Source organism: Hemitrygon akajei, unplaced genomic scaffold (assembly GCF_048418815.1).
Source record: "Hemitrygon akajei unplaced genomic scaffold, sHemAka1.3 Scf000035, whole genome shotgun sequence".
Taxonomy (NCBI): domain Eukaryota; kingdom Metazoa; phylum Chordata; class Chondrichthyes; order Myliobatiformes; family Dasyatidae; genus Hemitrygon; species Hemitrygon akajei.
In genome coordinates, this window is record NW_027331921.1 from 10,645,476 (window position 1) to 10,670,461 (window position 24,986).

Genomic DNA, 24,986 nt, shown 5'->3' on the forward strand with positions numbered 1-24,986 from the left:
AAAGTTACCGATGATAACAACCCGGTTACTTTTACACCTTTCCAAAATCTGCATTCTAATCTGCTCCTCGATATCTCTACTGCTACCTGGGTGCCTATAGAATACTCCCTTCCTGTTGCTGTCTCCAACCCATTCTGAATCAAAAGAGGATCCTGCGACATTCCCCACCCTTTCTGTTAGTTGTAATAGTATCCCTGACCAGTAATGCCACCTCTCCTCCCCTTCCACCCCATCCCTCTTAAAGCACTGAAATCCAGGAATATTGAGAATCCATTCCTGCCCTGGTGCCAGCCAAGTCTCCGTAATGGCCACTACATCATAATTCAATGTATGTATCCAAGCTCTCAGTTCATCACCTTTGTTCCTGATGCTTCTTGCATTGAAGTACACGCACTTTAGCCCTTCTACCTTACTACCTTTATAGCCTTTATTCTGCTTCTCTTTCCTCAAAGACTCTTGATATGTTAGATCTGGCTTTACTCCATGTACTTCTTCCACTGCTCTATCGCTCCGGGTACCATTCCTCTTTCAATTTAGTAGGTAGCTAGCAAACCTACCTGCAAGGATATTGCTCCCCCTCGAGTTCAGGTGCCATCCATCCAATCTGTACAGGTCCCACCTTCCTCAGAAGAGATCCCAAGGAACCAAAAATCCTAAACCCTGCCCCTTGCACCAATCCCTCAGCTACGCATTCAACTGCCATCTCCTCCAATTTTTACAATCACGTAGCACTGGGCACAATCCTGAGAACGCCACATTTGACGTCCTGATCTTCAGCGTTCTGCCTAGTTCCCTCAGCTCGCACTTCAGGACCTCATCCCTCTTCCTGCTTAGTTTGTTGGTACCAACATGTATCAAGACTTCTGGTTGCTTTCCCTCTCGTACAAGGATGTCATGCACCCGGTCACAGACATCCCGGACCGTGACACCCGGCAGGTAACACATCATGTGTGTGTCTTTCTCACGTCCACAAAATATTCTGTCTACTCCCCTGACGATACAGTCTCCAATGACGACAGTTCTCCTCTTCTTCCTTCCACCCTTCCACACCACAGGGTCAGACTCATTTCAGGAGGCCCTGCCTCTGTGGCTCACCCTGGTCGGTCGCCCCCACCAACAGTATCCAGGACTGTATATCTTTTCCTCAAGGGAACGGCTACAGGGGTACTCTGCACCATCTGTCTACTCACCGTCGCTTTCTCTCCTCTGACCGTCACTCAAGGACCTGCTTGCGGCAACCCAGGTATGACTACCTCCGTGTAGCTCTCATCAATGACTGCCTTTTTCTCCCTAATGCGTCGAAGGTCATCCAGTTGTTGCTCCAGATTCCTTGCATTGTCTTCCATATCGCCCAGCCGCAAGCAGCAGGAAGATGTGACTCTGCGAGAGTGGGGATTTCACGCAAGACTGTCACATCTCACATGAGAGGCAAATCGCCGTCTCAGGAAGCATTATCAGGCCTAAATGGGAGCAAGCTCGTCTTCAACTCTTCTCACCAAAACCTCTCGGGTCAGAGCCTCAAAGCTCCATTACTTCACTGGCCTACGGACTCACTGACCGCTTTCCACTGGCTGCTCCAATTGAGCAACCCTTCTATTTATTTAGAACCATAAACCATAAAATATTACAGCACAGAAACAGGCCTCTTGGCTCTTATTGGCTGTGCCGAACCATTTGACTGCCTAGTCCCACTGACCTGCACCTGGACCATATCCCTCCATGCACCTCTCATCCATGTACCAATCCAAGTGTTTCCTTAAATGTTGAAAGTGAGCCCGCATTTACCACTTCATCCGGAGGCCCATTCCACACTCCCACCACTCTCCGTGTGAAAAAGCACCCCCCCATGTTCCCTTTAAACTTTTCCCCCTTCAACCCCAACCCACGTCCTCTGTTTTTGTTTTTCTCCCCTAGCCTCAGTGGAAAAAAGCATGCTTGCATACTCTTTACCGAAACCTAACATAATTGTGCATACCTCTATCAAATCTCCCCTCATTCTTCTGCACGCCAGTGAATAAAGTCCTAACCTATTCAACCTTTCTCTGTAACTCATTTTCTCAAGTCTCGACAGCATCCTTGTAAACCTTCTCTGCATTCTTTCAACCTTATTAACATCCTTCCTGTAATCTGGTGACCAAAACGGCACACAATTCTCTAAATTCAGCCTCACCAATGCCTTATACAACCTCACCATAACATTCCAACTTTTATACTCAATACTGTGATTTATAAAGGCTAATGTACCAAAAGCTCTCTTCACTATCCTATCTACCTGTAACGCCACTTTTAGGGAATGTTGTATCTGTATTCCCAGATCCCTCTGTCCTACTGCACTCCTCAGTGCCCTACCATTTACCTTGTATGTTCTACCTTGGTTTGTCCTTCCAAAGTGCAATACCTCATACTTGTCTGTATTAAACTCCATCTGCCATTTTTCCAGCTGGTTCAATTCCCTCTGCAATCTTTGAAAACCTTACTCACTGTCCACTATACCAACAATCTTTGTATCATCAGCATCCTCCCATGCGGGACCTTGTCATGGGCCTTACTGAAGACCACCTCTTGTGGGCCACCCCCTCTGAATCCCTCTCCACGGCACCTACCCCACTCCCTGCCTTCGTTTCCTTTCTTTATCAGCTGCTCAGCTCGTGTTTGTTGGCGTCGGTCTAACTCCCTTGTCTAAACAGTCTTCCTCTGACAACGGTTACTTTTCCTTCCTGAACTCAGAGACTCAGAGAATCCTCGACAGGATGGACGATCGCGAGGCTTACATGAATAAGAAACCCATAAAAACTGGCTCACGGTCTCCTTACCGAGGTGAGTGGGGCAGAAGGACGGAGGGAGGGAGTTTCAATCTGAGACTGTCTCCCAGAGCGTTTGATGGACAGAGTAGATGGAACTTCCCTCTGCGTTTGACCCCGGGGGTTTGTGATGACACAGTGGGGAGGGAGCTTCCCTCTGTGTCTGAGCCCAGGACTGTGAGAAGCTGCAGTGGGAGATTCACTCTGTGATTGACCCCGGGAGTGTGTGATGGGAGGGTCTGGTGATCTCCGGTGTGCGTGCTGGGTCCATGATTAGGGAGCCTCAGCCAATTTCTGTACATACTATTTTTCTCCCAGCTGAACCTACTGTATCGTACGTGGAGCCTAAGGTCAAGACCCTCTTTGTACCCCAGGTCCGTAGAGATGGAGGTCAGTTTCATCTTTGTTGCCTTGACTGTGCTCATGTAATTTGTCCATTCCTGTCGAGAAACCTCAGGAGAAACTTAGGGCAGACCCTAATGATTCGCTGCTTGAGAATATGTCCGAGGGAACGCGCAGGAGAAGTGACTAGGAGGGAGCAATATGAGATGGTGGAGGCGCTCGTTATGCCGGCTCTCTAACTATCTCCCAGCATCTCTCTAGTCCTTCTTCCCCATTATCTCTTCCCTCTCTCATTGCTCACTTTCTCAATCCTCACCCCTCTGTCAGCGTCCCCCGGTCTCCCACTCTCTCTCCCTTCTGCACTCTTTCTCTCACTCTCTCACTCCGTTTTGTCTCTTCCACCCTCTCTCTCTCCCACGTTTCTCCTCCCTTCACTTTCTACTCTCTCACCCCTCTGTCTCGGCTTTCAATCCTAACATCCGCGCTGTGAACCTCACTCCCTTCACCTCACTTGATCCCCTCTCTCCCCCTATCTCTCCTCGTTCTCCTTTCCACATTCTCTTGCATTTTCCCGCCCATCGACCCTCTTCGAACACCCCTCTCTCAACCACTCTATTTCACCCTTTCTGTCGTTCTACTCCCTGTCTCGTTTCCCTCTCTTGCCTCTCTCCCTTCATCCCTGTCGTATTCCGCCAAGCCTCTTTGCCCCCTCTCTGTACTTTCTTCCCTTCGCTCTGCACCTCACTGTCCCCGATTTTCTACCGCGCTCTCTCATCCTTGTCTATCTCTCTCTCGCAGACCATCAGACCTCCACCTACACCGAGCTGAACATTCGGAAAGTCGAACGCCTCACCAATACACAAACAGGTCAGTGATGCAACAACGACGTCATTCTGGAGAGCTCACATGTCAGACTCCCAAATGCCCAAGTGTGTAATGTATTCGTCTCCACCAATTCCATGGCAGCTCGCTCCACAGACTGCCCACCAAACGTTTGTCAATCGGCTCAACAGTTGAATCTTTTCCCCCTCACTCCTTATAACTCTACGCTCTTCTCCTCGATTGTCCAGGTTTAGGGGAAATAAGAGCGCCCATTCACTCTGCCTGTGTTCCTCGTGTCTTTATATACCCCTGAAAGGTCATTCTCGCGCTACAAGGAATAAAGTCGCAATCAAACCAATCTCTTTCCCTAACTCAGTTCCTGGAGTTCCGGCAACGTCGACGTAAATCTCCCGGTGCACTCATTTCCAGTTCGACGACTTCTTTCCTGGACCATTAAAGAGTGTTGGGGAATGATGTCTGTGCAGTGAAAATTAGGAATGAGAGGTGCTCAGGAAGATTAATGGTCTGAGGGTGGAAAAATCTTTGGAGTTGATGGAATGCACCCTCGGATTATGAAGGAATTAGCTGGACAGATTATGGAGGCATTAACAATGATCTTTCAAAATTCGATAGATTCTGGCATTGTACAGGATGACTGGAAAAGTTAGTCGGCTTTTTTGGAAGGGTGTACACTACAGAATGGAAACCATAGACCTGTTAGCCTGACAGCAGAGGTTGGGAAGTTTTTCGAATCCATTGTTATAGATGATATTACAGAATATCTGGAGGCAAGTGATAAGATAGAGTTGACGTGGATAGGCTTTTTTCCATTGTGTGTAGGGGAGATTCAAACAAGAGGACATGATTTGAGAGTTAAGGGGTAAAAGTTTAGGGGTATCACGAGGGGGAATTTCTTTGCTCAGAGAGTTGTAGCTGTGTGGATCGAGCTTACAGTAGAAGTGGTAGGGCAGGTTCGATATTGTCATTAAAAATGGATAGGTATATGGACAGGAAAGGAATGGAGGATTATGGGCTGAGTGCATGTCCGTGGGAAGAGGTGAGAGTAAGTGTTCGGCCCGGACTAGAAGGGCCGAGATAGCCTGTTTCCGTGCTGTAATTGTTATATGGTTATATATGGTTATAGGCAAAAGCCAGCATGGTTTCCCGAAAGGAATCTCCTGCCTGAATATCCAACTGCAATTTTTTGAAGAAACTACAAGCTGGGTAGTCAAAGGAAATGCAGTAGACATGGTGAACTTGGATTGTCAGAAGGCCTTTGGCAAAGTGCCGCTCATGAGGCTGCTTAGGAAGAAATGAACCCATAAAAGTATAGGGCACATATTAGCGTGTGAGGAGCATTGACTGATCGGCAGGAAAGAGAGACTGGGAATAAAGGGATCCGAGTCTGTCTGGATGCAGCTTACAGTGGAATTCCACAGGGTTCGGTGCTGGAATCGCTGCTTTTTGCGATGAATGTCAATGATTTCCCGATGACACAGATATGGGTGGGGGAGCGAGTAGTGCTGAGGAAACAGAGAGCCTGCTGAAAGACTTAAATCGTATAAGGGTATGGACAACGAAGTGGCAAATGAAAGACAATGTTGGAAAGTGTACGGTCATGCATTTTGGTGGAAGAAATAAACGGGCAGACTATTATTTAGAAGGCGAGGGAGTTTAGAATACAGAGATACCAAAGGGACTTGGGATATTTGTGGATACCCTAAAGCTTAACCTCCAGGTTGAGTCGATGGTCAAGAAGGCGAATGCAATGTTGGCATTCATTTCTAGAGGTGTCGAATATAAGAACAGAGATGTGATTTTGAGGCCCTATAAGGCACTCGTGAGATTACACTTGGAGTATTGTGTGCAGTTTTGGGCTCTTTATTTTAGAAAATGTGTATTGGAATTAGAGAGGGTTCTGGGAAGATTCACGAGAATGATTCCACGAATTAAAAGTTACCGTACGCTGAACGTCTGGCAGCTCTTGGGCTGTATTCCCTGGAGTTCAGGAGAATGGGGGGCGATTTCATAGAAACATTCCGAATTTTAAAAGGCCTGAACAGATGAGATATGGCAACATTATTTCCCATGTTAGGGGAGTCTGGAACAAGAGGGTACGAGTCAGGATTGGAGGATGTCATTTTAGAACTGAGATGCAGAGTAATTACTTTAGTAAGAGGGTGGAAAATCTGCCGTATTTGTTGCCACAAACGACTGCGGATGCCGACTCATTGGGTGCATCTAAGGCAGAGATAGAGAGGTTCTAGTTTAGCCAAGATATCAAAGGGTATAGGGAGAAGGAAGGGAAGTGAGGATTGGTGGAAAAAATGGATCAGCCCATGATTGAATGGCGGAGAATATTCGATGGACGAAATGGCCTACTTCTGTTCCTATGACTTATGTTCTTATGAATTTAGCAGCCATTTCCATTCAGGTCAAACATTCACATCACAAAAAAAAAGGAAAAAAACGAACACCAATCAAACTTGAGAGTCGACTTTGTAAAAATATATTGAGATTTGTTTAACTCGGGACTCTGGTATTGTAAACCACAAGGTTACCTACCGCTCTTCCTCTTGCAAGAAGCCAGGGAAGAAAGGAACACAATAGAGCGCGAAAATCCCCACAACATGTTAATCCCCACAAGCCCGTCATATTTCCAATGTGTCAAAAAATCAGAGGTTGCGAACAATGATACAACTACGACTAAAATAATAAAACCATATCCCTCTCTGTATCACCAATTGTCTCTCGCTCTTTCTCTCCCTCTCTGTCCCTCTGCCACATTTTTTTACCCTCAGTCTACCCCTCTCTCTGACTCTTTCGATAACGCTCGCACACTTCTCATTGCTATTTCACTCATAACCTCGCTCCCTCTTCTCCATTCCCACTGCCTGTCGAATTTCTGTCTTCGTTCTGCCTCCCCATTCTCTCCCATTTTCCCGTCCGGCGCCTTCATCTCTCACCCTATTTCCGCTCTGCATCTATCACTCTCGCTGCTGCTCAGTCTCCACGTCTTTCGCCAGTCACTTCCTCATCTCCCTCATATTTTCTCCCACTTTCAGCCCGCCCCACCCCATTCTCTACCTGTTCCTAGCCGTTCTGTTTGTCTTTTTCTCACATTCTCTTCCATTCTCTTCCAGATGGTCTGGACCCCACCTACTCTCAGCTGACCTTTCGCCAAAATGAACTTCCCATCGCTAAGGATGAAGATCCTCCTATTGCGTCGAGACCAGGAGAATTGCCAGTGACTGCTCAGGCAGGTCAGAGTTCACTTTGATGACGCCATTCTGAAGTGGTCACGTGCTATACGCACAACTGTACAAGTACTAATAGATCTGCATCGACCATTTATCTGGCAGTTCCTTCCTCAGACGGAGCACCGTCTGATTAAAAAAATGTTACTCTGGTCCGCAGTTAAATCATTTCTGCTATCACCTCAGAACAGTGCGCACTGACCCTCGAGTCTGCATGTCCATAGAAAATGACTCTGCGCATTCACCTTGTCTTGCCCCACTTGGTTTTATAAACCTCTGTCAGACACCCATGAACTGCAATGTATGAAATCCTAACTTGCCTGACTTATCTCCATAACTCGAGTCTCGGCAGTATCCCCGTAAAGCTCTCTCTGCAATCGTCGCTGCTCAGTGGCATTTCTCCTGGAGCAGTTGGACAAAGACTGAACACTATACTCCAAGATCGGCCTACCCTACATCCTGTACAACTGCAAAGTGACCTCTCCACTCCTGTACTCAGTGCCTTGATTGATGAAGATACAATCTTTACTGCCATATCTATCGTTGACAGTTTCTGGGAACCGTTTTCCCGTAGCCCTGAGTCCGTCTATTCTACAACACTCCCCAGGGTTCCTCCTCTTCACTGTGAATGCCCCATCCTGCCTTGTCTTCCTCAAATACTACAGCTCGCACTTATCCGAAATAAATTGTATTTGCTGCTGCTCGGCCTAATTTCCCATCTAATCGAGATCCCACTGTAAAAGATAACCGTCTTCATTGTTTATCACGTCATCTGCAAGCTTATCATCCGCGGTTTGTGTAATCTGTTACAAATGTTCGACATAGTTGACAAAGATCCCGGGTCCCACTAGCGACCTTTTGGTAAACATGGCTAGTGAGAGGCCTCCAGACTGAGAAACGAACTTCAAATCTCAACCTTTGCTCCGACCGCCTAGCCAATAGTATGTCCAGTCATCCACCCCTCATTGCTTCATTGCTTCTCCGTCTCTCCGGATGTACCTTTCTCCCATCAACCAGTGCGATATACAACCCGGGAACTTGTTAATCAGCGTATATTATCACTGCGAATGCGCACAAGTCAGTCAGTCAAATTTAGCTGTGCCCCCCACCATTCTACAGAGTAACCCACTAATTGGAAACGTTAAATGCCTTATTGAATTCCCTATATTCATCAAGTGTACTTCCCTGTTCTCGTGAACTGCCCTGGTTCCTCACTCAAAATAAAGAAACATTACTCTACTACCATGAAGTGACCGGTATCCTTGGATGTAACCGGCACCTCTCCTCTCTGTAATGTATGTAAATGACCCGGATGACCCGGATGGCAATTTAGATGAGTGGTTTGGTACTTATAAGACGTTTGACGTCATCATTGGGGGTTTCAAAGGTCAGTGCGTTATGATGCATCTTGATCAAAATGTCTGCTTAGGCTGTATCCGGCGTATTGTATACAGTTCTGGTCACCACATCATTGGGAGGATTAGAAGGCCTTGGACATCCTCCTAAGATGTTGAACGGGAGATCCGACAGAGGTTTCTAAGATCACAAGAGACACAGACTGAGTGGACAGACATACCTTTTACCAAAGTTGAAATGTCTAATATCAGAGGAATGCATTGTGGTCAACATTGTAGGCCAGTTTCTGTACTCCGCTGGTTGGTCTCTGTTCTATATCTGGCAATAATAAAACAATTCACTAACTCTATGAGACAGGACATTAAACACACAAAGCCCAGTTGAATATCCAGATTTCCATCCAAATCTTTGCCTCAAAGAGCAGAATTAGTAGGGCGGATCTGTGCACTACACCGGGAGTCACGAACTTCCAACCAACGTCCGCCGCTCTCTGAGGTCTGTACACAGCCAACTCAGAGCCCAAATTCCCAGTTCATTAGGAATCCCAGTCACGCAATCTTGTGAATGAATCTCCCATGAAAGGGGCGTTGTTAACCATAAGACCATAAGACAAAGGATCAGGTCGGCCATTAGGCCCTTCGAGTCTACTCCGCTATTTCATCAAGAGCTGATCCAATCTCCCCTTTAGTCCCATTCCCCGCCTTCTCACCATAACCATTGATGCCCTGACTACTCAGATACCTATCAATCTCTGCCTTAAATACACCCAATGTCTTGGCCTCCACTGCCGCCCGTGGCAACAAATTCCATAGATTCACCACTCTCTGGCTAATTTTATATTTTTCACATCTCTATTCTGAAGGGGCGCCCTGCAATCCTCAATTCATGCCCTCTCGTACTAGACTCCCCCACCATCGGAAACAACTTTTCCACATCTACTCTGTGCCATGCCTTTCAACATTCGAAATGTTTCTATGAGGACCCCCCCCCCCATTCTTCTAAACTCCAAGGAGCTCAGTCCAAGAGCCGTCAAATGTTTCTGATATGTTAACCCCCTCATTCCCGGAATCATTCTAGTGAATCTTCTCTGAACCCTGTCAAAGGTCAGCACATCCTTTCTTATATAAGGAGCCCAAAACTGCACGCAGTATTCAAAGTGAGGTCTTACTTCTGCTCCTTACTTCTGCTCCTTTGTCTTATAGATCCTCAACATCACATCCCTGCTCCTATACTCTATTCCTCTCGAAATAAATGCCAACATTGCATTCGTTTTCTTCACCACCGACTCCACCTGGAGGTTAATCTGGAGTTTAAGGGTATCCTGCACGAGCGTTCCCAAGTCCCGTTGCATCTCAGTACTTTGAATTCACTCCCCATTGAATTAATAGCCTGCCCGTTTATTTGTTTCTACTAAAGTGCATGATCGTACACTTTCCGACTTTGTAATTCATTTGCCACTTCTTTGTCCATTGCCCCAATCTATCCAAGTCTGTCTGCATACACTCTGTTTACTCAGCACTACCGGCCCCTCCACCTATCTTTGTATCATCAGCAAACTTAGCCACAAAACCATCTATTCCATTATCCAAATCGTTGATATACAACGTAAAAAGAAGCGGCCTCAACACGGACCCCTGTGGAAAACCAATGGTAACCGGCAGCCAACCAGAATGGGATCTCTTTCTTCCCACTCTCTTTTTCCTGCCATACGACCAACGTTCTATCCAAGTAGATATACCTCTATCAAATCTCCCCTCATTCTTCTGCGCTCTGGAGAATAAAGTCCTAACCCATTCAACCTCTCTCTGTAACTCCGTTTCACAAGTCCCGTCAATATCCTTGTAAACCTTCTCTGCAATCTTTCAAGCTTATTAATTCCTTCCTGTAATTAGGTGACCAAAACTGTACGCAACAGTCCAAATGCGTCCTCACCAATGTCTTATACAACCTCACAATTCCATTCCAACTCTTATACTCAATACTTTCATTTATAAAAGCCAATGTGCCAAAAGCTCTCTTTACGACCATATCTACCTTTGACGAAACTTTTAGGGAATTATTGTAACTGTATTCCCAGATTCTTCTGTTCCACTGCACTCTTCAGTGGCCTACCATTTACCTTGTATGTTCGACCTTGGTTTGTCCTTCCAAAGTGCAATAACTCACACTTGTCTGTATTAAACTCCATCTGCTATTTTTCAGCCCATTTTTCCAGCTGGTCCAATTCCCTCTGCAAGGTTTGAAAATCTTCCTCACTGTCCACTACACCTCCAAACTTAGTATCATCAGCAAATTTGCTGATCCAATTTACCACATTATCATCCAGATCATTGATATAGATGACAAATTACAATGGACACAGCACTGATCCATGTGGCACACCACTAGTCCCAGGCCTCCACTCAGAGAAATAATCCTCGCTTTTTAGATCTTTTTTCATTTCTTCAAATTTGGCCCTTTTCCAGTTTAGAACTTCAACCCTAGGACAAGATCTATCTTTATCCATGATCAAGTTAAAACTAATGGCGGTATGATCACTGTCCCTCGGTGTTTCCCCACACAGACTTCCGTCACCTGTCCTAACTCGTTTCCTAATAGGAGATCTAAAATTGCATCCTCTCTAGTTGGTAACTCCACATACTGCTATAGAAAACTTTGCTGAAGACATTCTACAAACACTAACCCATCTGGACCTTTAACAGTATGGAATCCCAATCAATATGTGGAAAATTAAAATACCCTACTATCACAACGTTTTGTTTCCTGCAGTTGTCTGCTGTCTCTCTGCAGATTTGCTCCTCCAGTTCTCACTGACTATTGTGTGGTCTGTAATACAACCCCATTAATGTGGTCATCAACTCTTTCCTGCTTCTCAGCTCCACCCATATGGCCTCGGTAGCCGAGCGCTCTAATCTGTCCTGCTTGAGCACTGCTGTAACATTTTCCCTGACTGGCAATGTCACCACCCCCACCCCCACCCTTCATCCCTCTGCCTCTATCACGTCTGAAACATCGGAACCCTGGAACATTAAGCTGCCGTCCTGCCCCTCCTGTAGCCAAGTTTCACTAATGGCTATGATGTGATAATTCCTCGTGTCAATCCACGCCCTCGGCTTGTCTGCCTTCCGGACAATCCTCCTCGCACTGAAATAGACACGCCTCCGAAGATTGTAACACCCATACACAACACTTCTATTTCTGACTTTGCATGAACTTTTAACACAATTTATTTCCACCCCCGCTCCATGATTTGCTCTGGCCCTTCGGTTTCCACCCCCCTCCAAATCTAGTTTAAACCCTCCCCATTCAGCGCTCGTGGTTTTATACTTCTCTGTGAGGTCACCACTACGTTCCAAGAATTAAATTCCCAACCTGTCCGGCCTCTCTGCACAAATCAGTCCCTCGAGACTAGACAACATCCTCGTTCTCCTCCTTCGCTTCCTCCACTTTCACATTACCAACCACACACTCTCTGCCTCTCCCGTACACCCTTATCCTCCTCCACCACCAATCTCCTCCTCTACTCGGTTCCCGATTCGCCCCAGCCACTCTCTTAAAAAAAAATATTTTCCCCGTCTTTGCCCTTCTATCTCCCCATCTCCCCTCTCTTCCTCCTCCGCCCGACTCTCCTCCCCTATTATCTCCACTCCTTTTCTCCTTCCCCCTCTCTCGTCCCTGTCTACTTCCTTTTTCACTACCACCACCACCCCTCCCTCCCTCAGCTCTCTCTCTTCCTCGTCATCCACTCTCACCTCAATCCTGTGCCCTCTGTCTCCCGGCACCCCGGAGTAGTGTACCATCTGAGACCTTGTTAAAGTCAAGGTAGATTACATCTACTCCCCGTGCCTGATCCGTCCTTCCAGATCAAAGTAGCCCGACAGTTCTCCCTGGGTCTCACGCCATCCTGTACCTCTCTCCATCCTCCATCTTCCACCGTCCCTACTTCCCCACTCCCTCCCTCTCTCATCAGTCAATTCTTTCTCCGTCTCTGCCTCCTTTTCTCTCTTCCATCTCCCAGAGTGATCTGCCATCTGGGATCTTGTGACTACACTTGTTAAAGTCAGTGTACATTTTATCTGGCAATCAGGACAAGCGGGTAATCCGCAATCAAGTCGGTGAGTCTAATCGCCCTAGGCCTCACCCCATTATGCCCAACAAATGCCTTATTGAAGTCCCTGCACATCATGTCAACCACACTGTCTCATCAGCCGGACTCCCTCCCATCGGGGTGGGTGTGTGTGGTTGGGTTGAGATATCAGATTACCGAACGGCCCCCTAGTCCGATCAGATGGACTCCTGACCTTACGGTCTACCTCGTCGTGGCCCCTTGCACCTTATCGTCTTCCTACACTGCCCTCTCTCTGTAACTGTGACGCATTACTCTGCATTCTGTGATTGTTTTACGCTGCTCTACAACTGTGAAAGAATTTGTATCTCTGGATGTAACTGGGACCTCGCCTATCCGTGATGTGTATAAATGATCTGGATTAAATTGTAGAGGGCTGCTTTAGACACATAAAAAACATAGAAAACATACAGCACAATACAGGCCCTTCGACCCACAAATCTGTGCCGAACATGTCCCACCTAAGAACTACCAAGTCTTTACCCATAGCCCTCTGTTCTTCTCAGCTGGATGTAACTATCCAGGAGTCCTATAAAGAACGTATCATTACCGCATTCGCAACCGCCGCCGGTAACCCATTCTACGCATTCACCAATCTCTGTGTAAAAAACTTACCCCTGACATCTCTTCTACACCTACTTCCCAGCACCTTCAAACTATTCCCTCCCGTGTTAACCATTTCAGCCCTGAAAAAAAGCCTACATGATCTATACGAACAATGTCTCTCCTTATCTTGTACACCACTATCAATTCATCTCTCATCCTCCATCACTCCAAGGAGAAAAGGCCGAGTTCACTCACCCTATTCTTATAAGGCATGCTCCCCAATCCAGGCAACATCGTTGTAAATCTCTTACGGTTTCCAGGTCCTTCATATAGTGAGAAACATTGAAAACTTACAGCACAATGCAGGCATTTCGGCTCACAAAGTTGTCCCGAACATGTCTCCATCTTAGAAATTCCTAGGCTTACCGATAGCCCTCTATTTTTCTACGGTCCATGTATCTATCCAAAAGGTTCTTAAATGACCCTATCGTGTCCGCCCCCAGCACCGTTGCCGGCAGCCCATTCCACGCACTCATCACTGTCTGCTTAAAACACTTACCCCTGATATGTCCTCTGCACCGACTCCCCAGGATGTTAAACGTGTGTCCTCATGTGACAAGCACTTCAGCCCTGACACTACTCATCCTCCGTCGCTCCAAACAGAAAGCACCGAGTTCACTCAACCTGTTCTCATAAGGCATGCTCCCCAATCCAGGAAACATCCTCGAAAATCTCATTTGAATCCATTCTATAGATTCCAAATCCTTCCTTTAGTGAGTCAACCAGAACTGAGCACAGTACTCCATCTGGGGTCTGAACAGTGTCCTACATAACTGCAACATTACCTCTTAGCTCCTAAATTCAATTCCACGATCGATGAAGGACAATTTGCCGTATTTCTTTTCTAACCACCTAGCCAACCTAAGTAGCAGCTTTGAGTGTCCCATGGACTCAGACCCGAAGGTCCCTCTGATCCTCCACACTGCCAAGAGTCTTACCATTAATACTATGTTCTGCCATCATATTTGACCTACCGAAATGAACAACCCCTCACACTTATCTGTGTGGAACTCCATCGGACACTTCTCAGCCCAGTTTTGCATCCTATCGATGTCCCGCTGTAACATCGGACAATCCTCCACACTATCCACAACACCTCCAACCATAGTGTCAACAGCGAAATTATTAACCCTTTCCCTCCACTTCCTCATCCAGGTTATTTATAAAAATCACAAAGGGTAGGTGGCCCAGATCAGATCTCTGAGGCACACCGCTAATCACAGGAGTCCATGCAGAATATGACCCTTCCACAAGCGTAATTTGCCTTTTGCGGGCACCACAGTTATTGATCTACAAAGCAATATGCCCTTGGATCCCATGAATTCTTACTTTCACAATAAGCCTTGCATGTGGTATCATATCAAATACCTTGCTAAAATGCATATACACTACATCTGCGGCTCTACCTTCATCAATGTGGTTAGTCACGTCCTCAAAAAACACTATCAGACTCGTGAGGCACGACCTGCCTTTGACAAAGCCATGATATCTATTCCTATTCATATTAGACCTCCCAAAATGTTCATCAATCCTGCCTCTCAGGATCTTCTCCATCAACCAAGCAACTACGATAGTAAGACTCTCTTGCGTATAATTTTGTGAGTTGTCCCTCCTCCATTTCTTAAAGAAGGGAACAACATTCGCAAGCCTCCAATCCTCCGGAAATCCTCCCGTCCTCATTGATGATGTAAAGGTCATTGCCAGAGGCTCAGCAATCTCCTACCTCGCTTCCCACAGTAGCCTGGGATACATCCCACCCGGTCCCGGTGACTTGTCCAACTTGATGCTTTCCAAAAGCACCAGCACATCCTCTTTCTTAATTTCTACATTCTTAAGCTTTTTAATCCACTGCAAGCTATCCCTTCAATCTCCAAGATCATTTTCTGTAGTGAAAACAGAAGCAAATATTCATTCAGAACCTCCTCTACTTCCTCCGGTTCCTACACACATTTCCATCGTCTCACTGGATTTGTCCTATTTTCTCATGTCTCATCCTCTTGATCTCAAAATACTTATAGAATGTCTTGGGGTTTTCCTTAATTCTGACCGCCAAGACCTTCTCATGGCTCCCTCTGGCTCTCCTAATCTCACTCTTAAGCTCCCTCCTGCTCGCCGTAAATTTTTCTAGATTCGTATCATTACCTCGTCTTTCTAATTTTCGTACGGTCTTCTCTTCATCTGATGTGATATACAACAGCCTTTGTACACCAAGGTTCCTGCACCCGACCATTCTTTCCATGTCTCAGTGGAACGCAGCTACCCAGAGCCCCACACAAGAACACCCTGAACTTTGCCACATTTCTTCCGTACGTTTCCCTGCGAACATCTGTTTCCAATTCAAACTTCCAACTTTGTGCCTGATAGTTCCCTTTAATCCAATTAAACGTTTTCCTAACTTGTCTGTGTCTATCCCTCTCCAATGCTATGGTAAAGGAGATAGAATTGTGATCAGTATCTCCAAAATGCTCTCCCACTGAGAAAGCTGACATCTGACCAGGTTCATTTCCCAAAACCAGTTCAAGTGCAGCCTCTCCTCTTGTAGGAATATTTACATTTTGTGTCAATAATCCTTCCTGAACACACTTAATAAACTCCACCCCATCTAAACACCCTCACTCTAGGAAGATGCCAATCAATAGTTGGGAAATTAAAAACTCCCACCAAAGCAATCCAGTTGTTATTACTCTTTTCCAGAATCTGTCTCCCTCTCTGCTCCTCGATGTCCCTGTTACAATTGGATAGTCCATAGAGTTATTGACCCCTTCCTATTTCTAACGTACACGCACAGAGATTCCGCAGACAACTCCTCCATGGTGTCCTCCTTTTCTGAAGCGGTGACTGTATCCCTGATCAACAGTGCCATGCCCCCACCTTTTTCTTCCTCCCTATCTTTTCTGAAATATCTTAACCCGGCACTTGAAGTTGCCATTCCTGAATTCTTCCACCTGACTATACTCCCTCTCGCACTGTCTCCAAGCTTTCTCTATTTGTGAGCCAAACTCTCTTTCCTCTGTCACTTCAGTTCGGTTCCCAACCCCGAGCAATTCCAGGTTAAACTCTCCCCAGTAGCCTTAGCAAACGTCGGATTCAGGTGCAAACCCATCTTTTTTGTACAGGTCACCCTGGTCGCAAAAGAGCTCCAAATGATCCAGAAATCTGAATTCCTGTCCACTGCTCCAATCCCTCAGCCACGCATTTATCTTCCACCTCATTCTATTCCTAGTCTCACTGTCACGTGGCGCAGGCAGGAACTACCTTTGAGGTTCAGCTTCCTAACTTTTTTCCCTAACTCCTTCATGACCTCCTCCCTTTTCCTGCCTTTGTCGTCGCTACCGATATGTACCACGATCTGTTCTCCCTCCCATTTCAGGATATCGTGGACGCGATCAGAAACATCCCGGACACTGGTACCTGGGAGGCAAACTACCATCCGCGTTTCTTTCTGCGTTCACAGAATCTCCTATCTGACTACCCAACTACAGAGTCCCCTATCGCTGCTGCATTCCTCTTCCTTTCCCTACACATCCGATCCACAGGACCCGACTCTGTTACAGAGGCGCGACCACTGTTGCTTCCTCCAGGTAGGCCGTCCCCACCCAACAGTAATCAGGCAGGAATACTTATTGTTAGTGGACACAGCCACTGGGGTACTCTGTAATACCTGATTCTTGCCCTTCCCTCTCCTGACTGTCAGTAGGGTTAGTAGGTTTGCAGATAATACGAGGAAAGTTCGTGTTGTGGGCAGCGTAGAGGACTGACAAAGAATTCAGTATGGATCGGTTTACTCCTGACACCTCCTCTGTACCTACTTCCAAGCACCTTAAAAGCATGTCCTCTCGTGCGAGCCATTCCAGTCCTGGGAAAAAGCCTCTGACTATCCACACGATCAATGTCTCTCATCATCTTGTACACCTTTATCAGGTCACCTCTCAACCTCCGTCGATCCAAGGAGAAAAAGCCGAGTTCAGTCAATTCTCATAAGGCGTGCTCCCCAATCCAGGCAACATCCTTGTAAATCTCCTTTGCACCTTTTCTATGGATTACACGTCTTTCCTATAGTGAGGCGACCAGATCTGAGCACAGTACTCCAAGTGTGGTCTGACCAGGGTCCTATAGAGCTGCAACATTACCTCTCGGCTCCTAAATTCAATTCCACGATTGATGAAGGCAAATGCACCGTACGACGTCTTAACCACAGAGTCAACCTGCGCAGCTGCTTTGATCTCGGACCCCAAGATCCCGCTGATTCTCCACATTGTCAAGACTTTTATCATTAATACTATATTCTGCCATCCGATTTGACCTATCAAAATCAACCACTTCACACTTAACTGGGTTGAACTCCATCTGCCACTTCTCAGCCCAGTTTTGAATCCTATCAATGTCCCGCTGTAACCTCTGACAGCCCTCTAACTATCCACAACACCCCTAAACATTGTGTCATCAGCAAACCTACTAACCCATCTCTCCACATCTTCATCCAGTTCATTTATAATAGTCACGAAGAATAAGGGCCCTTGAACAGAATCCTGAGGCACTCCACTGATCACTGACTTCCATGCAGAATAGGACCCGTCTACAATCACTCTTTGCCTTCTGTGGGCAAGCCAGTTCTGGATCCACAAGAAAATATCCCCTTGGATCCCATTCCTCCTTACTTTCTCAGTAAACCTTGCATGGGGTATCTTATAAAATTCTTTGCTGAAGCCCATATACACTACATCAGCTGGCCTTCCTTCATCAATGAGTTTAGACATATCCCCACAAAAATTTAATCAGTCTCGTAAGGCACGATCTGCCTTTTACAAAGCCATGCTGACTCCTAATTATATCATTCTTCTCCATCAACTTACCAACCACTGACGTAAGACTCATTGCTCTATAATTTCCTGGGTTATCTCTTCTCCCTTTCTTGAATAAAGGAAAAACATCCGCAACCCACCAATCCTCCGGACCCTCCCACGTCTCCAGTGATGATGCAAAGATAATCGACAGAGCCTCAGCAATCTCTTTCCTCGCCTCCCATGGTAATCTGCGGTATATTTCGTCCGGTACCGGCGACTTATCAAACTTGATGCTTTCTTAAAGCTCCATTACATCCTCTTTCTTAATATCTACATGCTCAGATTTTTCAGTCTGCTGCAAGTCATCACTATAGTGACTAAGATAATGAAGTAAAACATTCATTAAGTAGCTCCTATGGTCCATAAGTATTTATTATCATCTTATGTTCGTATGGTCTCTCCACAGCTCCGCATGAACAGCAGTCGAAAATGAAGATCGTAACTAGACCGTACCGTCTGATCTGCCTACTATGCCTAGTTACATCCGCCCTCATCGTGACATTGGCCGGTCTATCGATCCATGGTGAGTAAAACGGTCTCCGACTGGAGTCAGACCGTAAATAAAGACAGTGGAATATACTGAGATTATAAAATGAAACCAACAATCCCACCGCTTACTGTAACACCGATGAAAGAAGGCAGCATACATGAGGTTTAGGAAGCAAGGATCAGATGGGTCTATTGAGGAACATAGGGTAGCAAGAAAAAGAGATTTATAAGGGGCTGTGGACAGAAAGAAGGGATCAAGAGAAGGCCTTGGCGTGTAGGGTGGAGGAAAATCCTAAGGTTTTTAGAAGTACCCCCAACCGTTACCCAGGCAGTATCACCCCTGAACATAATACCGATGCACTACTCACTGAGGCATGACACAGGCAAACCCTCAGCGTGATACCAATATCTAAATTCACAATGACACCGACAGAGTACTCTTCGTGTACTCTGCATAGTACCGTCGCACAGCTCAGCGTGACACTCTCACACCCACCGTGGCCATGACATGTCTCTCACCGAGACACAGACATACCCCGCTCTGTGAGACCAGCACACCCCACACCATGACACAGATAATCCACCAACCGTGACACCACCAGGCCCCTCACTCGACATTTCCCACGCCTTGCAATCGGCACACCTCTCGCCGGGGCACAGAAACACCTATCACAGTGACACCGACACGTCCCTCACAGCAGCTCGAACATACCCCGCACGATACTGACGCAGACCCCCATGCATGACCCCTGACCCCAAAAAACCTTTACCGGGACATTGATATATCCCTCAGTGTGAAAGAGACACGCCTGTGCCACCGGCACATCCTTCACTGTGGCACTGACACAACACTCTCTGTGACCCGTTCGGTAGCGTGACGCTGATTCACGTGTCACTGTAAACGCTAAACATCCTTCACTATCTCTCTCAGTATCACAGATTCGTCAGTCTAAGATCACATCCGACCGAAACTACCAGCTCCTTTGGGAAGAGAATCACGAGATGAACAGGACCCAGCGCCAATGTCGACTACAAGTCCATGAGTTAAACGCAACCCTTCAATCCACAATATCGGAGATTTCCCATCTGAATCAGACGCAGAGAACCTGTCTCAAGGATCGCTCTGTGCTCAACTCTAATTTGTCTGTTCTTAAACGAAGTCACACTGAACTCCGTCAACAGTTCACTGAGATGGAAACGAAGTACAGATCTGCCAACGAAACCAAGGGTCAAATCTGTGCATTGTTGACCAGCAGAAGAGGTGAGGCATCATCCCCCTCTTGCACCCGCTCCTCATCACGGGGCAGACATGGAGAGAGGAAGCGTCACTCTGTGCTTGATATCGGGAGTGTGTGAAGAAATGGTATAGAGGGTGATTCACTCTGTGTTTGACTCGGTGAGTGTGTGATGGGGCTGCGTGGAGGGAGATTCACTCTACCACTGAATCCAGGAGAGTGTGATGGGACGTTGTGGAGGTGGATTCACTCTGCGTCTGACCACGGGATTGTGAGACGTAACATTACAGCTTCACTCTACGTCTCACTCCGGGAATGTCTGATAGAACAGAATCCATTTTCACTCTGTATCTGTCACCGGGATTGTGCAATGGGACGGTGCAAAGGCACTTTCATTCTTTGTGACACCGAACTGTGTGATTGGATGTTGTGGAGGGAGCCTGACCCCATGAGTGAGCCATGGGGCGTTGTGGGCCCAATGTTGTTTGTAATATACATAAATGATCTGGATGATAGGGTGGTAAATTGGATTAGTAAGTATGCTGATGATACTTAGGTAGGAGGTGTTGTGGATAATGAGGTGGGTTTTCAAAGCTTGCAGGGAGATTTATGCCGGTTAGAAGAATGGGCTGAACGTTTGCAGATGGAGTTTAATGCTGATAAGTGTGAGGTTCTACATTTTGGCAGGAATAATGCAAACAGAACATACAGGGTAAATGGTAGGGCATTGAGGAATGCAGTGGAACAGAGTGATCTAGGAATAACAGTGCATAGTTTCCTGAAGGTGGAGTCTCATGTAGATAGGGTGGTGAAGAAGGCTTTTGGAACGCTGGCCTTTATAAATCAAAGCATTGAGTACAGAAGTTGGGATGTAATGTTAAAATTGTACAAGGCACTGGTAAAGCCAAATTTGGAATATTGTGTACAGTTCTGGTCACCGAATTATAGGAAAGATATCAATAAATTAGAGAGAGTGCAGAGTCGATTTACTAGGATGTTACCTGGGTTTCAGCACTTAAGTTACAGAGAAAGGTTGAACAAGTTAGGTCTCTATTCGTTGGAGCGTAGAAGGCTGAGGGGGGATTTGATCGAGGTATTTAAAATTTTGAGAGGGATATATAGAGTTGACGTGAATAGGCTGTTTCCATTGAGAGTAGGGGAGGTTCAAACGAGAGGACATGATTTGAGAGTTAGGGGGCAAAAATTTAAGGGAAACACGAGGTGTGTCGCCTACCTGGTGTCAGGGTACGGGATGTCTCAGATCGTGTCCAGAGTACTCAGAGGAGAGAAGACGAGCAGCCAGGAGTCTTGGTACATGTTGGTACCAAGGACATAGACAGAAAAAGAGTGGAGGTCCTGAAGGATGATTACTGGGAGCTGGTAAGAAAATTGAAAAGCCGGACCTCCAGAGTGATAGTCTCAGGATGACTGCCTAATGAAAGTAAGAGTAGCAGAATTAAGCAGATGAATGTGTGGCTAAGTTACCGGTGCAGGGGGCAGGGCTTCAAATTCTTGGATCATTGGAATCTATTTTGGGGTGGTATGACTTATACAGAAACGGTGGGTTACACCTGAAATCCAAGGGTACTAATATCCTGGCGGGATTGTTTCATATAGCTGTTAGGGAGGGTTTAAACTAAGTTGGCAGGGGGAAGGAAGCCAGAGCGTTGGAGTCGAGCAAGAGGAAAATAGAAATAAGTCAAAGGTACTGTGCAGCAAAGATGGCAAGAAGGACAGGCCGGTGAATAGACAGGAGAATTTGCTGTGCGATAGAAATATAGCAAAGTCGGTAACAGATACTGATCTAAATCTACTGTACTTAAATGCACACAGCATTAGAAATAAAGTGAAAGACCTTGTTGTACAGCTACCGGTTAAAATATAAGACATTGTGGCCGTCACCGAGTCATGGCTAAGTGATGGATGTGATTGGGAGCTGAATGTCCAAGGATACACAGTGTATAGGAAAGATAGGAAGGTCGGAAAGGGGGTGGCGTGGGCCTGATGGTAAGCAACGGTATCAAATCACTTGAAAAAAGGACTATAGGATCAGAAGGGGTAGAATCCTTATGCGTCGAGATTAGAACTGGCAAGGGTAAAAATACACTAATAACCGTTATATAAAGGCCTCCAAACAGCAGCCGGGATGTGGACTACAAGTAACAGCCGGAAATTGAAAAAAAAAGTGTCAGAAGATAAATATCAAGATAATTAAGGGGGATTTTAATAAGAAAGTGGATTGGGAAAGTTTGGAAAGTTTGGATCTCAGGAGAGAGATGCCAAGACAAGAGGCCACCGTCTTAGAAATAGAGTGTATCCATTTAAAACAGAGTTGAGGAGAATTTCTTTTAGCCAGAGGGTCGTGGATTTGTGGAATTCGTTGCCACATACAGCTGTGGATGCCTAATCATTTAAGGTGATTAACGAGGAGATTGATAGGTATCTAATTAGTCTGTGTATCAAGGGATATAGGGAAAAAGCCGGAAAATTTAACTAGACGAGAGAATGGTTTAGCTCATGGTGGAGTGACAGAGCAGACTCAATGGGCCGAATGGCCTACTTCTGCTCCTTTGTCCTGGGATCTTGTGATTCCATCATCTAAATCATTGTTATACAGCATAAAAAGAAGGGTCTCAACACCGACACCTGGGGAACACCACCAGTCAATGGCAGAAGACCAGAAAAGGATCCTGTTATTCCCACCCACACCCCTCAACGTGATACCGACATACCGCTTACTGTAGCACCAAAACACGATTCACCGTGACGCCGACACTCCTTCACCATCACCCTCAGCGTTACAGATCCGTCAGTGTCAGATCGCATCCGATCAAAAATATCGGAGCCTTTTGAAAAAATATCAGGACATGAACAGGACTCAGCATCAGCTGCAACTCCACGAGCTGAACTCACCCTTAAAACCAGGAAATCCGAGATTCCCGACTGGATCCAAGGACCTGTCTCAAGAATGTTTCGGCCCTCAACAACAACGTCTCCATCCTCATAAGCAAATTGTTTGTCCTCGAAAGCTAGCTCTCCATTCTTGAAAACAAACTGTTGGTCCTGGAAAACATCCTCTCCGTCCTGAGCTCTGATCTCTCTGATCAGCATCAAACGCAAACTGATCTCCGAGGCAAATTCAATGACCTCGAAATGAAGAGCAAAAATCTCAGCCAAACCAAGACTGAAATCTGCCAACTGCTGACTAGCAGAAATGGTGAGGTAATATCACCAATTTCGCCGCACCTAATCAGAAGGCAGAGAGGGAGGGGGTTGTGTGGGGGGGGGGGGAGGGGTTCTGTAGACTCTGGCTGCTCTCGGGAATGTGCGCGGAGACGTGCGGCGAGAGCGACACCTGGTGTCCGAACGCTGGCAGTGCGTCAAGGAACCTACTGTCTGAACCCGAGAGTGCGTTATTGCGGCGCCACAGGGGGAGCTTCACTCTGCGTTCACAGGACGAGCGAAGAAGCTCTAATCCGAAAAATGAGTGATGTAACAGTGTTGTGGGAGCTTCGCGCTGTGTTTGACCCCGGGAGTGTGTGATGGGACGGTGTGGAGGCAGCTTCACTTTGTGTCTGACCCCGGGATTGCGTGATGGGACACTGTGGAGGAAGTTTCACTCTGTGTGTCTGACCCCGGGAATCTGTGATGCGAAGGTGTGGAGGGATCTTCACTCTGTGTCTGACCCCTGGTGTGTGTGATGGGACTGTGTGGAGGGTTCCTGTTTCTGCATCTGACACTCAGCGGATGTAATGAGCAATTCACTGTTCTTGTTTCTGATTTCCAGAGCAAACGTGTTCCAAGGATTGGATCAGAAATGAATGCCAGTGTTATTTCATTTCCTCGTTTGAAAGTTTTTACGATTGGGCGAAGCAACTCTGTTCTATCGCTGATTCAATGCTTCTTGAAATAAATTCAGACGAGGAAGAGGTATGTGTCAGATGGACAGATAATATACCCAGATCAGATTGAATATTCCTCCACACCGTCCCAACACAGAGTCCCGGGGTCAGACACAGAGTGAATCTCCCTCCCCACGGTCCCATCACACACTCCCGGGGTCAGACACAGAGTGAATCCTCCTCCACACTGTCTCATCACACACTCCCGGGGTCAGACACAGAGTGAATCTCCCTTCACACCGTCCCAAAACACACTCCCGGGTTCAGACACAGAGTGAAGCTCCCTCCGCACCGTCCCATCACACAGTCCCGGGGTCAGACACAGAGTGAAGTTCCCTCCGCACCGTCCCATCACACAGTCCCGGGGTCAGACACGGAGTGACTCTCCCTCCACACCGTCCGATTACACTCTGCGGGTGAGAAACAAAGTGACGCTCCTTACATTGTGATCGATTTCAATCATTAATGATTGCAAATTAATTTCACAGAATTTTATTAACAACCGTGTCCGCGGCCAAGACGGTTCATACTGGATTGGAACATGCAAAGCGGGGTGAGATTTGGGGTCATGCCTGATTTTCGAAAGAGATTTGGCAGTGCGATTAATTTTGGGGACAGACACTTGTCCGTGGGGGAGGAGGGGCACGGGGATCTTTTGGATGCTGTCTCAATTCTGTGGTGAGAGGTGGGTCACTGCGGATATTTTGGGGACAGATACGGGTCTATGGGGAGAGAGTAAGACAGTAGGAGTATTCTGTGGCCTGGTATCCCCGTAGGAAGAGACTGGGCAGTGCGATTAATTTGTTGACCTTTGCAGTCTGTATGAAGAATATGGAAAGGGGGAGTGTTTCGGGGATTGTGTTCTCTAGGTCAGTGGGGAGAAACTGCGTCGGTGGAAGTATTTGGGGAGGGACGCTGTGGACAGGGAATGGGGTACTGCGATTAGTTTTGGACTGACACGGGTCTGTGGGGTGAGATTAGGCAATGCGATTAGTTTGTGACCGACACAGGCCCTTGGTAGAGAGCGGAAAGTTGGTTTAATTTGTGGGCTGACATGGACTGTCAGAAGGGAGTGGGAAGTGAGAGTGTTTTGGTGATTGACACAGGTCTTTAGGGAGAAGGTTGGACAGTGAGATTATATTGGGGACAGGCACGGAGCTGATGGGTGAGAGTAGGAAGTGCAAGTATTTTCGGGACAGATACGTG

General features: G+C 46.7%; 1 protein-coding gene across 1 annotated transcript in view; it reads left to right on the top strand.

Moving 5' to 3' along the window:
• Window positions 1-24,986, top strand: part of LOC140720032 (uncharacterized) — a 41,242-nt gene that overhangs the window by 15,213 nt on the left and 1,043 nt on the right. Inside the window, exons 2-9 of the mRNA XM_073034930.1 lie at window positions 1,056-1,243; window positions 2,728-2,817; window positions 3,942-4,010; window positions 7,109-7,228; window positions 18,561-18,677; window positions 19,575-19,904; window positions 23,666-23,808; window positions 24,269-24,333. Coding sequence (XP_072891031.1) covers window positions 2,751-2,817; window positions 3,942-4,010; window positions 7,109-7,228; window positions 18,561-18,677; window positions 19,575-19,904; window positions 23,666-23,808; window positions 24,269-24,333 — 911 coding nt within the window. The 5' untranslated portion in view covers window positions 1,056-1,243; window positions 2,728-2,750. The remainder of the gene's footprint in view (window positions 1-1,055; window positions 1,244-2,727; window positions 2,818-3,941; window positions 4,011-7,108; window positions 7,229-18,560; window positions 18,678-19,574; window positions 19,905-23,665; window positions 23,809-24,268; window positions 24,334-24,986) is intronic.